This window comes from Mastigoproctus giganteus, chromosome 5 (assembly GCF_048544385.1).
Source record: "Mastigoproctus giganteus isolate SK-2022 chromosome 5, ASM4854438v1, whole genome shotgun sequence".
NCBI lineage: Eukaryota > Metazoa > Arthropoda > Arachnida > Uropygi > Thelyphonidae > Mastigoproctus > Mastigoproctus giganteus.
The window spans coordinates 110,419,284-110,433,548 of NC_143579.1; the positions used below are offsets into that span (position 1 = coordinate 110,419,284).

General features: G+C 40.1%; 1 protein-coding gene across 1 annotated transcript in view; it reads left to right on the forward strand.

Annotated features, from left to right (window-relative positions):
• Positions 1 to 11,790: 11,790 nt before the first annotated feature.
• Nse4 (SMC5-SMC6 complex kleisin component Non-SMC element 1) overlaps positions 11,791 to 14,265 on the forward strand; it is a 166,939-nt gene continuing 164,464 nt past the window's right edge. Inside the window, exon 1 of the mRNA XM_090373402.1 lies at positions 11,791 to 11,933. Within this exon, the coding sequence (XP_090229528.1) occupies positions 11,822 to 11,933 (112 nt within the window). The 5' untranslated portion in view covers positions 11,791 to 11,821. The remainder of the gene's footprint in view (positions 11,934 to 14,265) is intronic.

Genomic DNA, 14,265 nt, shown 5'->3' on the forward strand with positions numbered 1-14,265 from the left:
GGTGGTAGAAAATGGAAAAGACCTGGTAGTAATTGTGCAGTCAGATATGAAGTTTTCTGAGCAATGCAGACAGGCTGCCAGGGCAGGTCATGGGGTTTTGTCAATGATATATATGAATTTTGCTAGCAGGGAAAAGGAGGTGATTGTCTCTCTGTATAAGGCAATGGTCAGACCACGACTTGAGTACTGCGTACAGGTGTGGAGGCCTAATTTTAGGAAGGATGTAGATTTGATTGAGCGTGCACAGAGAAGGTTGGTGAGGGGAATAAAGGGATCCTCTTACCAAGGGTGATTAATTGCTGGAAAAAACTTCCATCTGTCGTTGTGGAAGTTGATAGTTGAAATAAATTCAAGGAGGAACTGGACAGGCATTTGGAGGGAATGGTGTGATTTTTTTTTTTTTTTTGGCTGATGCTGCATATGCTCATACACTTGCTTTCTTGCGTCACATGCCAGTGCTACTACTACTACTACTGCTACTGCTACTACTACTACTACTGCTACTGCTACTACTACTACTACTGCTACTGCTACTACTACTATATTGCACTTTTATACAAACTGGCACTATAATGTTTGACAGAGATATAAACATCAGTTTTTATTTTATCGTTAATTTCACACACATATTAGAAAGTTATATAAAAAGTTTTTTTTTTTTTCTTTCCAACTTGCAATGATTGGACGGTCTTCAAAAAGGTTGAAGAAAATTCTTTTCTTATGGTTTAAAATGTTGTCATAACAACGTGGTACTCATATTAATTTGGATAATCGATATGAAAAAATCATATTATGATTTATTATTATTGAATTGTAAGAACATGTTCGACTTATTGCACTGTATTAGCATTAGTAGAGACATTTCATTTAAGAAAGCAAATTTCTATAGCATCAGTCAAAAAAAAAAAAAAAAAAAATCTTACCCGTTTCACCCGTTCATTCACTCCAAAATTTGTCCAGTTGAGCCTTGAATTTATTTAAGCTGTCAACTTCTACAACGACAGATGTAAGTTCGTACGAACGATCAACCATCTGCTGGGTAAAGGCCAGTTTCTGCACATCTATTCTACAACTGTGTTTACTCAATTTAAATTTATGCCCCGTGAAGTTCGTAATCTGAGCAAGTGGAAGAATCACATCAGCATTGATCTTGTTGAAACCATTCAAAGCCTTATAACCTTCAATCAGATCACCTCGCAGGTGCCTTGTCTGCAGACGTTGCAATTGCAGAATTCAATTGCAACTTGGTGAAAGCAGCCCTTTTTTCCACTCATTAATCTCGTTGCCCTTCTGTATTCATTCTTGTAGCTCAATATCTTTCCTAACATGAGGTTTCCAGACCTGTATACAATTACTCAAGGCATGGCCTGACCATTGCCTTATACAAGGGGATAATCATCTCCTTGTTCCTGCCAGAAAAATTCCTATATATAATCGACAAAACCCCATGAGGTTTTCTTGAAGTCTGTCTGCACTGCAGAGAAAACTTTATATCTGACTGCAAAATTACCCCAGGTCTTTTTCATTCTTTACTACCCTGAGTTTAGTACTGCACAGTTGGCATTTACTCTTGGGTTACTGCTACCCATATGCAGTACTGTACTTTGCATTTGTCAATGTTAAACTTCAGTTGCAACCTCTCAGCCCATCTGCTCAAATTTTCTATAACCTGTTGCAGTAGAGAACTGTCATTAGTGTCATTAACAACCAGACCAAACTTCGTATCTTCAGAAAAATTGGATGTTAAGATAATTACTGATATGCCTTTATCAGTATCAATAATTAACACGGAAAAACAACAATTGGCCAAACACGGATCCCTGGAGAACTTCACTAATAATATTAATCCATGAAGTACAGTGTATATAGTCTGTACAATGTTTTTATACTGTGGTCATTTTTCTGTTTACTGATTGACAGAGCCAAATTTTCTGGAGCGAAAACCCAAAATTTCGGACTAATTCAACCAGATTGCGAAAATGGCTTAAAATTTTCTGACACCAGCGAGAGATATTTAAACTCAGGTCTTTTGCACTCTGTGTAGAGAGGACAGAGAATAAGTGTTTGTCACCTATTTCAAATTTTGTAATAAACTGTTTAATATTCATAAGTTGCACGATGTATTTATCTGGTTTCTTCTGCTAAGACATTGAAGTAATTTGTACTGTACTTTAAATGTCAATTGCTTATTTGGATTGGCTTTTGGGCTGATTGGCTTTGATTTTTCTTTACTGGCAACACTGCTCTGTTACTAGAGGATAGTTTTTCAGAAGCTGTAGAGATTTTGTGATGTAGTAGTAGTAATACTGCTGCCATGTGATGCATGAAAGCAAGTGTATGAGCTTATGCAGCATCAGCCAAAAAAAAAAAAAAAATTACAAAACAATTCCCTCTAAATGTTTGTCCAGTTACTCCTTATTAACCTATCAAGTTCCACAACGACGGATGGAAATTTTTTCCAGCAATTAACCACTCGCTGGCTAAAGGTAAATTTCCGCACATCTATTCTACATCTGTCTTTCCTTTATTTGAATTCATGTCCCCTTAGGTTCGTAATCTGATCAAGTGGAAGCAACCCTTCAGAATTCAGCCTGCTCAACCCATTCAAGGCCTTATACACCTCAATCAGATCACCGCACAGGTGCCTAGTCTCTAGCCGCTGAAATTTTCAGAACTTAAGCCTCTCTTGGTAAAAGGATCCCTTCATTCCCCCTCACCAATCTTGTTGTTCTTCTCTGTACACGCTCAATCAAATCTACATCCTTCCTAAAATGAGGCCTCCAGACCTGACAGGGCGTGGCCAAAACATTGCCTTATGTAGAGGGTCAATCACTTTTCCCTGCTTGCAAAATTTGTGTATACCATTGAAAAAACACCATGACCTGCCCTAGCAACCTCACTGCATTGCTCAGAAAACTTCATATCTTTCTGTACAATTACTCCCAGGTATTTTTCATACCACCTTAAGTGTACTACACACACAGTTGGTACGTTTCTCTGGGGTTACTTCTAACCATATGCAGTACTTTGCATTTGTCAAGGTTAAATTCAGTTGCCACTTCTCAGCCCATCGGCCGAAATTTTCTAGATCCTTTTGCAGCAGCACACTGCCATTACTGTCATTAACAACCCTGCGAACCTTTGTATCCTCTGCAAACTTTGACACTAAGCCTGATATACATTCATCAATATCATTGATAAATATACAAAACAACAGTGAATCCAACACCGAACCCTGTGGGATTCCTCTAATAACATCAGTCCACGAAGAGCAGCACCCATTGATTACCACCCTCTGTCTTCCCCCACTCAACCATCCATTTTTTTTCATTGTAGCAACTTACCCTTAATACCATTCTTCTCCAATTTTTAAAAGCTTTCCTGAAATCCAAGTTTATGATATCGAAAAAATATTTTTTACATCCAGTTCCTTTGTAACCACATCATGACACCCAATCAAATTTGTCAGACAAGACTTTCCCTTAACAAACCAATGTTGTGTCTGATTTATTGCTGCAGTCTTGTCTAGATGATCCTGCAATGCATCTTTTTTTTTTTTTTTTTTGGCTGATGCTGAATAAGCTTGCTTTCTTGCATCATATGCCTCTACTTTTTTTTTTTTTTTTTTTTGGTAGTTGTTGGCGCATAGGCTTCTGTGGCCATAATGCACCTCCCAAGGTTTTTGCAGTACTTTGATCCAAGCCCGAGGCGGGAATCGAACCCGCGACCTTTGGGTTGCTAGGTAGGCACTTTACCCACCCGGCTAGCCCGGTCGGCATGCCTCTACTAATGCTAATGCTAATGCTAAACCACTGACACCATTATTTTACCCGGAACAGAAGTTAAACTAACTGGTCTGTAATTATTCATGTCACCTTTCGATCTCCCTTTGTGAATTGGGGATACATTTGCACACCTCCAGTCCGTGGGGACCTCCCATGAAGCTAAGGGTGCTCTCATAATTATGGGTAAGGGTGGTAAGCAAACCCATAATTATGGGTTTGCTTACTTCGTTTTCCGCCTCCTTTAATATAACTTGATACCATCCACCCAGGTGCCTTTCTTAGGTGTAACTTCAACAATTTCTCCTCCAATTTGTTCTCAGTTATTACAAAATAATTAAGCCCCCTGGTACAATTTGTTATCCTTGTTGCATTTTCAAACCTTAATAACTCCTCATGTGTGAACGTAAATGGAAAATGCTCATTCAGTTTGTTTGCTCTCTGAGCAGGATCATCAACAGTAAAACCATCATATGAAGTGGACCAATCTGATTCACCCCTTCCTTTTAGAGTTTATATATGTAAAGCAATCCTTGCTGTTTTTCCTAGCATCCTTTGCCAAAGATTTCTAGTAATCTGCCTAACGTCCTTTGTGACTTGATTTTGCTTCTCTGTCACACTCTCATTAGTTCATTAGACAATCTTTTAGTCCTAAACTTTGAACAATATTTCTTAATAAGTGTGTAACTTTTAGTAGCTTCCATGATTAATCCCTTGAATACTTCCCATTTAGCATTTGCTGATGGTAACATCATCAGTTGATCCTACTGTAGTCACCTTTTCGGAAGCAAAAACCCTTTCCTTTACCCTTGATGGTAATTATATCTTTAAGTAAATCCCACATCAGTACACTGTGGTCACTGCCACCTAGTGGTTCCTTTATCTGCAAATTCTTAATACACGAATGATCACTGCTGATTACCAGATCAAGAGTATTACCCTCTCTGGTTGCCTCTCGAATATGGTGCTGCAGAAAACAATCATCTAATATATCCACAAGAGTCTTACTGGTGTGCGAATGTTCAATACACAAGTTCCAGTCAATATCTGGGAAGTTAAAATTCGCCATTATAAGACATTCTATTTTTTTAGCCCACTCTATTTCTCTGTACAACTATTCGTTGTACTCATTCGAGTCATTAGGCCTATGATACACTCCTACCCTTGTTTTGCTTTCAAAATACTGATGTCACTCCAAACTTACTCCACGGTGCACTGTTCATCTATAACAACTGGATGCACTTCTTTTGATTTTATATTTTTCTTAATTAACAGAAGAACACCTCCTCCCTTCCTATCCTGTCTGTCCTTATTGTACACATTGTACTCCCAAATTCCAGTTCTGCATTTCTAATATCTGTGTGACACCAAGTCTCTGCTATCCAAACAATATCCGCCTTTGATGTCTTGACCAACACTTGAAATTCATCAAATTTATTTACTACTATACTTCTGGCATTGGTATACATGCATGTATAAATGCACATATTCTTCTTCTTAGTTACCGTAACACATCTCATATTCCCACCTGTTTCACGATGACTGCCATCAGTCCCTGAACCTCCCAACACCCCTCACTCCAGGCCGCTGCTTATTCTAATAGAAGTACTCCAAGAATCACCTTCACCTCTCCTTGGAGATACTATTATCCTTTTAGTCTGTGAATCTGCCCAAGCTACCAGTTTTCTGACCCACCTAACATTGCCTCTATAGCATCAGCAAATATTCTTGTACCCTTTATATTTAAGTGTATCCCATCCCTGTAGAAGCAGACTCTCCTTTTTAGCATTAGCATTAGCATTAGTAGAGGCATTTGATGCAAGAAAGCAAGTTTATGCAGCATCAGCCAAAAAAAAAAAAAAAAAAACCCACTTCCACTTCACCCCTCTTTTCGTTCAAAATACCTGTCCAGTTGAGCCTTAAACTTATTTGGGCTATCAACCTCCACCACAAGGGATGGAAGTCTGTTCCACCAACCAACCACCCGCTGGCTAAAGGCAAATTTCTGCACGTCTATCCTACATGTGTCTTTCCTCAATTTGAATTTATGCCCTCTCAGGTGATTTTTCTGAGCTAGAGGAAGAATCCCATCAGCATTGAGCATGCTTAAACCATTCAAGGCTTTATACACCTCTATCAGATCACCTCGCTGGTGCCTAGTCTCCACACACTGTAATTTGCAAAACTTAAGCCTTTCTTCATAAGAGCACCCCTTTGTTCCATTCACTAATCTTGTTGCCCTTCTCTGTACTCGTTCCAGCAGCTCTACATCCTTTTTGAAATGAGGCCTCCAGACCTGTATACAGTACTCAAGGTGTGGCCTGACCATCGCCTTATAAAATGGAATAATCACCTCCTTATCCCTGCTGGAAAAATTCCTGTATATCATTGACAATACTCCATGAGCTACACTTGCAGCCCGTCTGCACTGCTCAGAGAACTTCATATCTGCCTGCACAACCACCCCCAAGTCCCTTTCATTCTCTACCACTGTCAGTGTAGTACCACAGAGTTGATACGTTGCTCTGGGGTTGCTGTTTCCCATGTGTAGTACTTTACATTTGTCAATGTTAAACTTCATTTGCCACCTCTCAGCCCATCTGCTCAGATTCTGTTGCAGCAGCATAGTGTCAGTAGTGTCCTTGACAACCCTGCCAACCTTTGTATCGTCTGCAAACGTGGACATTAAGCCCGATATACCACCATCAATATCATTTATAAATACAGAAAATAATAATGGACCCAACACTGAGCCCTGAGGGACTCCACTAATAACATCAGTCCACGATGAGCAGTGTCCATTGATTACCACTCTCTGTCTTCTCCCCCTCAACCACCCCTTTATCCATAGCAGCAATTTGCCTCCAATGTCACACTGCTCCAATTTGTGTAGCAGTCTTCCATGTGCAACAGTATCAAAAGCCTTTCTAAGATCCAAGTATATAATATCAAAGTTATTCCCTGCATCCAGTTCTTTTGTGACTGCATCATAGTATCCAATCAAGTTGGTCAGGCAAGACTTCCCCTTAACAAAACCATGCTGTGTCTGAGCTATAACTGAAGTCTTGTCTAAATGATCCTGCAGTGCTTCTTTAACCAGTGCCTCCATTAATTTTCCTGGAACAGAAGTTAAGCTCACAGGTCTATAATTACTTGTGTCAGCCTTTGATCCTCCTTTGTGAATTGGAGTCACATTTGAACATTTCCAGTCTATGGGTACCTCCCCTGAGTCCAAGGAAGCTCTCATAATTATGGCTAAGGGTTAGCTTACTTCCTTTGCTGCCTCCTTTAATATAACTGAATAGATCCCATCCACCCCGGGTGCCTTTCTTGTGTTTATCTTCAACAGTTTCTCCTCCACTTTACCCTCAGTTATTTCAAGATTCTGTAGCTTACTGCTAGAGTTGAATACACCTCTGGCATTCCCCTCGCTGAATAACTCCTCATGTGTGAATGTCGATGCAAAATATTCATTTAGTTTGTTAGCTACCTGAGCAGGATCATCAACACTTGACCCATCAATATCAAGTGGATCAATCTGATTCATCCCCTTCCTTCTAGAGTTTACATAAGTAAAGAACTCTTTGCTGTTTTTCTTTGCATACCTTGCCATGGATTTCTCGTAATCTGCCTTTTTAGCATTAGCATTAGTAGAGGCATTTGATGCAAGAAAGCAAGCTTATGCAGCATCAGCCAAAAAAAAAAAAAAAAAAAAAAAAAAACACTTCCACTTCACCCCTCTGTTCGTTCAAAATACCTGTCCAGCTGAGCCTTAAACTTATTTAGGCTATCAACCTCCACCACAAGGGATGGAAGTCTGTTCCACCAACCAACCACCCGCTGGCTAAAGGCAAATTTTCGCACGTCTATCCTACATCTGTCTTTCCTCAATTTGAATTTAGGCCCTCTCAGGTGATTATTCTGAGCTAGAGGAAGAATCCCATCAGCATTGAGCATGCTTAAACCATTCAAGGCTTCATACACCTCTATCAGATCACCTCGCTGGTGCCTAGTCTCCACACACTGTAATTTGCAAAACTTAAGCCTTTCTTCGTAAGAGCACCCCTTTGTTCCATTCACTAATCTTGTTGCCCTTCTCTGTACTCGTTCCAGCAGCTCTACATTCCTTCTTGAAATGAGGCCTCCAGACCCGTATACAGTACTCTAGGTGTGGCCTGACCATCGCCTTATACAATGGAATAATCACCTCCTTATCCCTGCTGGAAAAATTCCTGTATATCATTGACAATACTCCATGAGCTACTCTTGCAGCCCGTCTGCACTGCTCAGAGAACTTCATATCTGCCTGCACAACCACCCCCAAGTCCCTTTCATTCTCAACCACTGTCAGTGTTGTACCATAGAATTGATACGTTGCTCTGGGGTTGCTGTTTCCCATGTGTAGTACTTTACATTTGTCAATGTTAAACTTCATTTGCCACCTCTCAGCCCATCTGCTCAACCTTTCCAGATCCTGTTGCAGAAGCATAGTGTCAGTAGTGTCCTTGACAACCCTGCCAACCTTTGTATCGTCTGCAAACTTGGACATTAATCCCAATATATCATCATCAATATCATTTATAAATACAGAAAACAATAATGGACCCAACACTGAGCCCTGAGGGACTTCACTAATGACATCAGTCCACGATGAGCAGTGTCCATTGATTACCACTCTCTGTCTTCTCCCCCTCAACCACCCCTTTATCCATAGCAGGAATTTGCCTCCAATGTCACACTGCTCCAATTTGTGTAGCAGTCTTGCATGTGCAACAGTATCAAAAGCCTTTCTAAGATCCAAGTATATAATATCAAAGTTATTCCCTGCATCCAGTTCTTTTGTGACTGCATCATAGTATCCAATCAAGTTGGTCAGGCAAGACTTCCCCTTAACAAAACCATGCTGTGTCTGAGCTATAACTGAAGTCTTGTCTAAATGATCCTGCAGTGCGTCTTTAACCAGTGCCTCCATTAATTTCCCTGAACAGAAGTCAAGCTCACAGGTCTATAATTACTTGTGTCAGCCTTTGATCCTCCTCTGTGAATTGGGGTAACATTTGCACATTTCCAGTCTATGAGTACCTCCCCTGAGTCCAAGGAAGCTCTCATAATTATGGCTAAGGGTTTGCTTACTTCCTTTGCTGCCTCCTTTAATATAACTGGATAGATCCCATCCACCCCGGGTGCCTTTCTTGTGTTTATCTTCAACAGTTTCTCCTCCACTTTACTCCCAGTTATTTCAAGATTCTGTAACTTACTACTAGAGTTGAATACACCTCTGGCATTCCCCTCGCTGAATAACTCCTCATGTGTGAATGTCGATGCAAAATATTCATTTAGTTTGTTAGCCACCTGAGCAGGATCATCAACACTTGACCCATCAATATCAAGTGGACCAATCTGATTCATCCCTTTCCTTCTAGAGTTTACATAAGTAAAGAACTCTTTGCTGTTTTTCTTTGCATCCCTTGCCAAGGATTTCTCGTAATCTGCCTTCGCCTGCCTAACCTCCTTTGTAACTTGGTTGCATATCAACTTGTATCTATCATAGGCTTCTGTGTCATGTGTTAATTTGTAAGTATCCCATGCATTTTTCTTCTCTGCCATATGCCTCATTAGTTCATCTGACATCCATTTTGGCCTAAACCTTGAACAATATTTCTTAGTTGGTATGTAAAGCCTAGTAGCTTCCACGATAAGTTCTTTGAATGCTTCCCATTTTGAATTTGCTGTTGGTAACATCATCAGTTGGTCCCACTGTATAGAATTTAAATACTGTCTCAGTCCATCGTAGTCGCCTTTACGGAAGCAATAACCCTTCCCTTTACCCCTAATGGTAGTTACCTCTTTGAGTAAATCCCACTTCAGCACACTGTGATCACTGCCACCTAGTGGTTCATTTATCTGCAGATTCTTAATGCATGAAGAATCACTGCTGATAATCAAATCAAGAGTATTACTCCCTCTAGTTTCTTCCCGAACATGCTGATGTAGAAAACAATCATCCAATAAATCCACAAAAGCCCTGCTAGTGTGTGAGTAACCAGCCCCCAAATTCCAGTCAATATCTGGGAAATTAAAATCTCCCATTATAAGACACTCTGATTTACTGGCCCACTCTCTTTCCCTGTACAGTTCCTTATTATACTCATCAGAGTCATTAGGCCTATAGCACACTCCTACTCTCAATTTTGATCTCCCAATGCTTATGTCACACCAAACTGACTCAACACTGCACTGTCCAGCGATGTCGACTGGCTTCACTTCCTTGGTTTTTATGTGTTTCTTAACTAATAGCATAACCCCTCCCCCCTTCCTATCCTGTCTATCCTTTCTGTAGACGTTGTACTCCCCCCAATTGCAGTTCTGCATCCCTTATATCTGTGTGACACCACGTCTCTGATATCCCAACAATATCTGTCTTCGATGTTTTGAGCAATACTTCAAATTCATCAAATTTATTTACTAAACTCCTAGCATTGGTGTACACGCAAGTATACCTGCACCTGTTTCTATTCTTAGCCACCCTAACACAACCCATGTGTTTACTTGTACCGCAATGGCTCCCAGCAGTCTCTGAAATACCATGCATCTTGTTTTTCAGGCTTCTACTCATTCTAATAGAAGCAGTGCAAGAATCTCTTTCACCTCTGCCAGTGGCTACTGTCAATCTATTGGTCTTTTAACAAGAACAAACCAAGCTGAAAGAAATTCTACCCTCTTGAGCCTTTCACATTCCCTCCAGGTCCGAATTGATTGACAAGGCTCTCATCATGTACTCCCTCCTGTCCTGTCTGGCTAGAATTGCAGAAACTTTCAAATTTAACCGAAACTCAAGACTTTGTGGCAATATTGACCTCTACTTGTTACGTTAATCTGGAGATCTCCTACTCTTAATGACATGGGTGCCAACGTGTACAACAATATCACCCTTTGTACCCTTAAAAGACGTCATCAGCTCTTGCCCCTGGGAGACATACCCTGGTCCTATTCCATCTACCCTTTTTACGCAATATATTCCCCGTCTCCCTGACAATAGAGTGACCAACAATAACTAACTCCTTTGGGACCAGCGCATTCTGCCTTGGAAATTTCCGCTATGTTGCCTGATGCTCAGGAGTGATCTCTGGCGTTGAGTTGGGCAGCTGAGAAGTTGACGGTCACCTCATATTAATTTCTTCGAGGTCATCTACTCTACACCTCTAGCTCTCATAGACGCCCATTAGGACGCTGAGTTGAGGCCTAATTCCTAGACTCTCTCTGCACCTGGCACGCACGCGCACACACACACACACACACACACACACACACACACACACACACACACACACACAAAGACATTCTCCTTGGCTAGATCATGTTCTGTCCCAGAGAATTCGCAAACATATCACAAGTTGTAAATTTTTTTATGCTGTGATGCGTTGGAGAATCGCCCCTCTCTGTTCTCCCTTGAGTCAGAGCACTCGTGCCACGTTGTGCCCATTGCTTTGCTGCTCTACTCTGGGGAATGATATTTTAAATTAATAAAAACCATCAATTTAATTAATTAATTAATTGCCAATACTACGCTATCTAATAGAATCTTAAATGCAGTGATATTACGCTATATAATTTTACGTTGAGAGCTATCTAGTTACCATAATTAAAAATTTGAATTCTCTACCATGAATTCTCTCTGTACAAAAACAATGGCTGCAAGATTCGAACGAAACAACGGTTTTACCTTTAAGTAGTAATCTAGAAAAACTCTTATCTAAATTAAAAATAAAAATAACCAGTGTAACTAGAACTATAAGGCTACTTATAAAGTATAGTATAAAATAAGAATTAGGTAAAAAAAATACTGTACGCTTATCGCTTTTTTCGTAATCTGTAATTTTTAAAGAGAGTCAGCGCCCTCTGTTTACAGAAGCTCACTGTTTTAAAATTTGAGCAGTGATAGGAAGAAGCCGAAGGAAAGAAAACTGCTTTCTAATTTTTAGTGTTATTAAAGCGACTTTTGATGGTATGAATTTTTAAACATACATTTATAGTATTACATGTCTGAAATGGAAAGTGAAGTAGACGGGCCAGAGGAAAGGGAAAGAATCAATGCGAAGCAGAGGAGCGAGTTAAGACAGCGTTATATGCAGATGATAGAGGACACTCAACGTAAGTACGAAATTTGCACTTAAATTGGATGAGTTCTTATTTAGGAATTGTTTGGAAACTGTTCGGGCTTTATCTGAATCAGAACCACGGATGCAAAGGTCTTCTGTATTCCTTAAACGTGGCCTTAACCCAGTCGTTTTCTTCGCGGGTTATTTTTGTGTACAGCTGGCTGCAATTTGCATAATTTACTGTACGCTAAAAACAATGTTTATAATCCTACAGTTTATTGTCACAGATTACCGTTTTTGCTAGATCCGTGTGACTGAAGCTGTGATTATTCCAGTCGACTCGCTGTTAGGAAAACCTGTTCAGAACTTTCATGTCTCTTACTCATTTGCTCGTCTCAATGGCGGCCTTCATATTATTATTATCTACATGGTGCAAGGAAGCCTGAGGCTTATGCTGCAGCAGCAGCCAAAAAAAAAAAAAAAAAAAAAAAATTCCCCGAGTTACCCATAGAGACAGAGTTAAAAGTAGAAGGGAATCAAGAATGAGAAGAATAATGATATACAGCTCAGGACCCTGGGTGTGCCAAGCCCATACTAACCACATGTGATCCCCTGGTGTTCTAGGTAGTGTCTAGTGAAAGATTATTAGCAGTTGTATTTTTCGTATTGTTAAAATACGATGCATATTTATCTCAATGTTCTCCCCAGAAAATTTTTCCACCTGGATGGGGAAGTGTAATGCTTTGCAATATTATAAAATTTTCTGTTATTTATAAATGTGACTTAAGCGATCCAGAGCAAAAATTAATTGCATAATTTAACATTATATGATCCTGTCACATTGACCCCGATTGCATAGTATGTTCGAATTAATATTGATCGAGATCAGTGAGCAGTACCATATGGTACCACGAGAATCATTTAAATTTTAGCCTAGTGGTCAGTTAATTAAATTCACCCAGCGGTGTGCCCATTTCATATGTCCTGGGGAGAACACTGTCCTACTCTTAATGTCATTAGTGCCAATGTGTACAACAATATCACCTTTTGTGCCTTTAAAACATGATATCAGCTCTACGTCATCAACTTTTGCCCCTGCAGACATACCCTGACCTGTTCCGCCTATCCTTTTTTGCACAATATATTCTGTTTCTCTGGCAGTAGTCCTGACAAAAACTAATTCCTGTGAAACTAGCGCATTTGATCTTGGGGATTGCCGCTATGTTGCCTGATGATCAAGTGTAAGCTGATGTGGGCAGCTGAGAATTCGATGGGTCCTCTAATTTAAGTACTCCTACTAATACTCCTACTCTCTAAAATTGAGAGTAGGAGTGTGCTGTAGGCCTAATGACTCTGATGAGTATAATAAGAAACTGTACAGGGAAATAGAGTGGGCCAGTGAATCAGAGTCTTATAATGGGAGATTTTAATTTCCAAGATATTGACTGGAATTTGGGGGCTGGTCACTCACACACTAGCAGGGCTTTTGTGGATTTATTGGATGATTGTTTTCTGCATCAGCATGTTTGGGAGGCAACTAGAGGGAGGAATACTATTGATTTGATTATCAGCAGTGATTCTTCATGCATTAAGAATCTGCAGATAAATGAACCACTAGGTGGCAGTGATCACAGTGTGCTGAAGTGGGATTTACTCAAAGAGGTAACTACCATTAGGGGTAAAGGGAAGGGTTATTGCTTTTGTAAAGGCGACTACGATGGACTGAGACAGTATTTAAATTCTATACAGTGGGACCAACCGATGATGTTACCAACAGCAAATGCAAACTGGGAAGCATTCATAGAACTTATCTTGGAAGCTACTAGGCTTTACATACCAACCAAGAAATATTGTTCAAGGTTTAGGCCTAAATGGATGTCAGATGAACTGATGAGGCATATGGCAGAGAATAAACATGCATGGGATACATACAAATTAACACATGACACAGAAGCCTATGATAGATACAAGTTGATCTGTAACCAAGTTACAAAGGAGGTTAGGCAGGCGAAGGCAGATTACGAGAAATCTTTGGCAAGGGATGCAAAGAAAAACAGCAAAGAGTTCTTTACTTATGTTAACTCTAGAAGGAAGGGGATGAATCAGATTGGACCACTTGATATTGATGGGTCAGCTGTTGATGATCCTGCTCAGGTAGCTGACAAACTAAATGAATATTTTGCATCGACATTCACACATGAGGAGTTATTTAGCGAGGGGAAAGCCAGAGGTGTATTCAATTCTAGCAGTAAGCTAGAGAATCTTGTAATAACTGAGAGTAAAGTGGAGGAGAAATTGTTGAATATAAACACAAGAAAGGCACCCGGGGTGGATGGGATCTATCCAGTTATATTAAAGGAGGCAGCAGAGGAAGTAAGCAAACT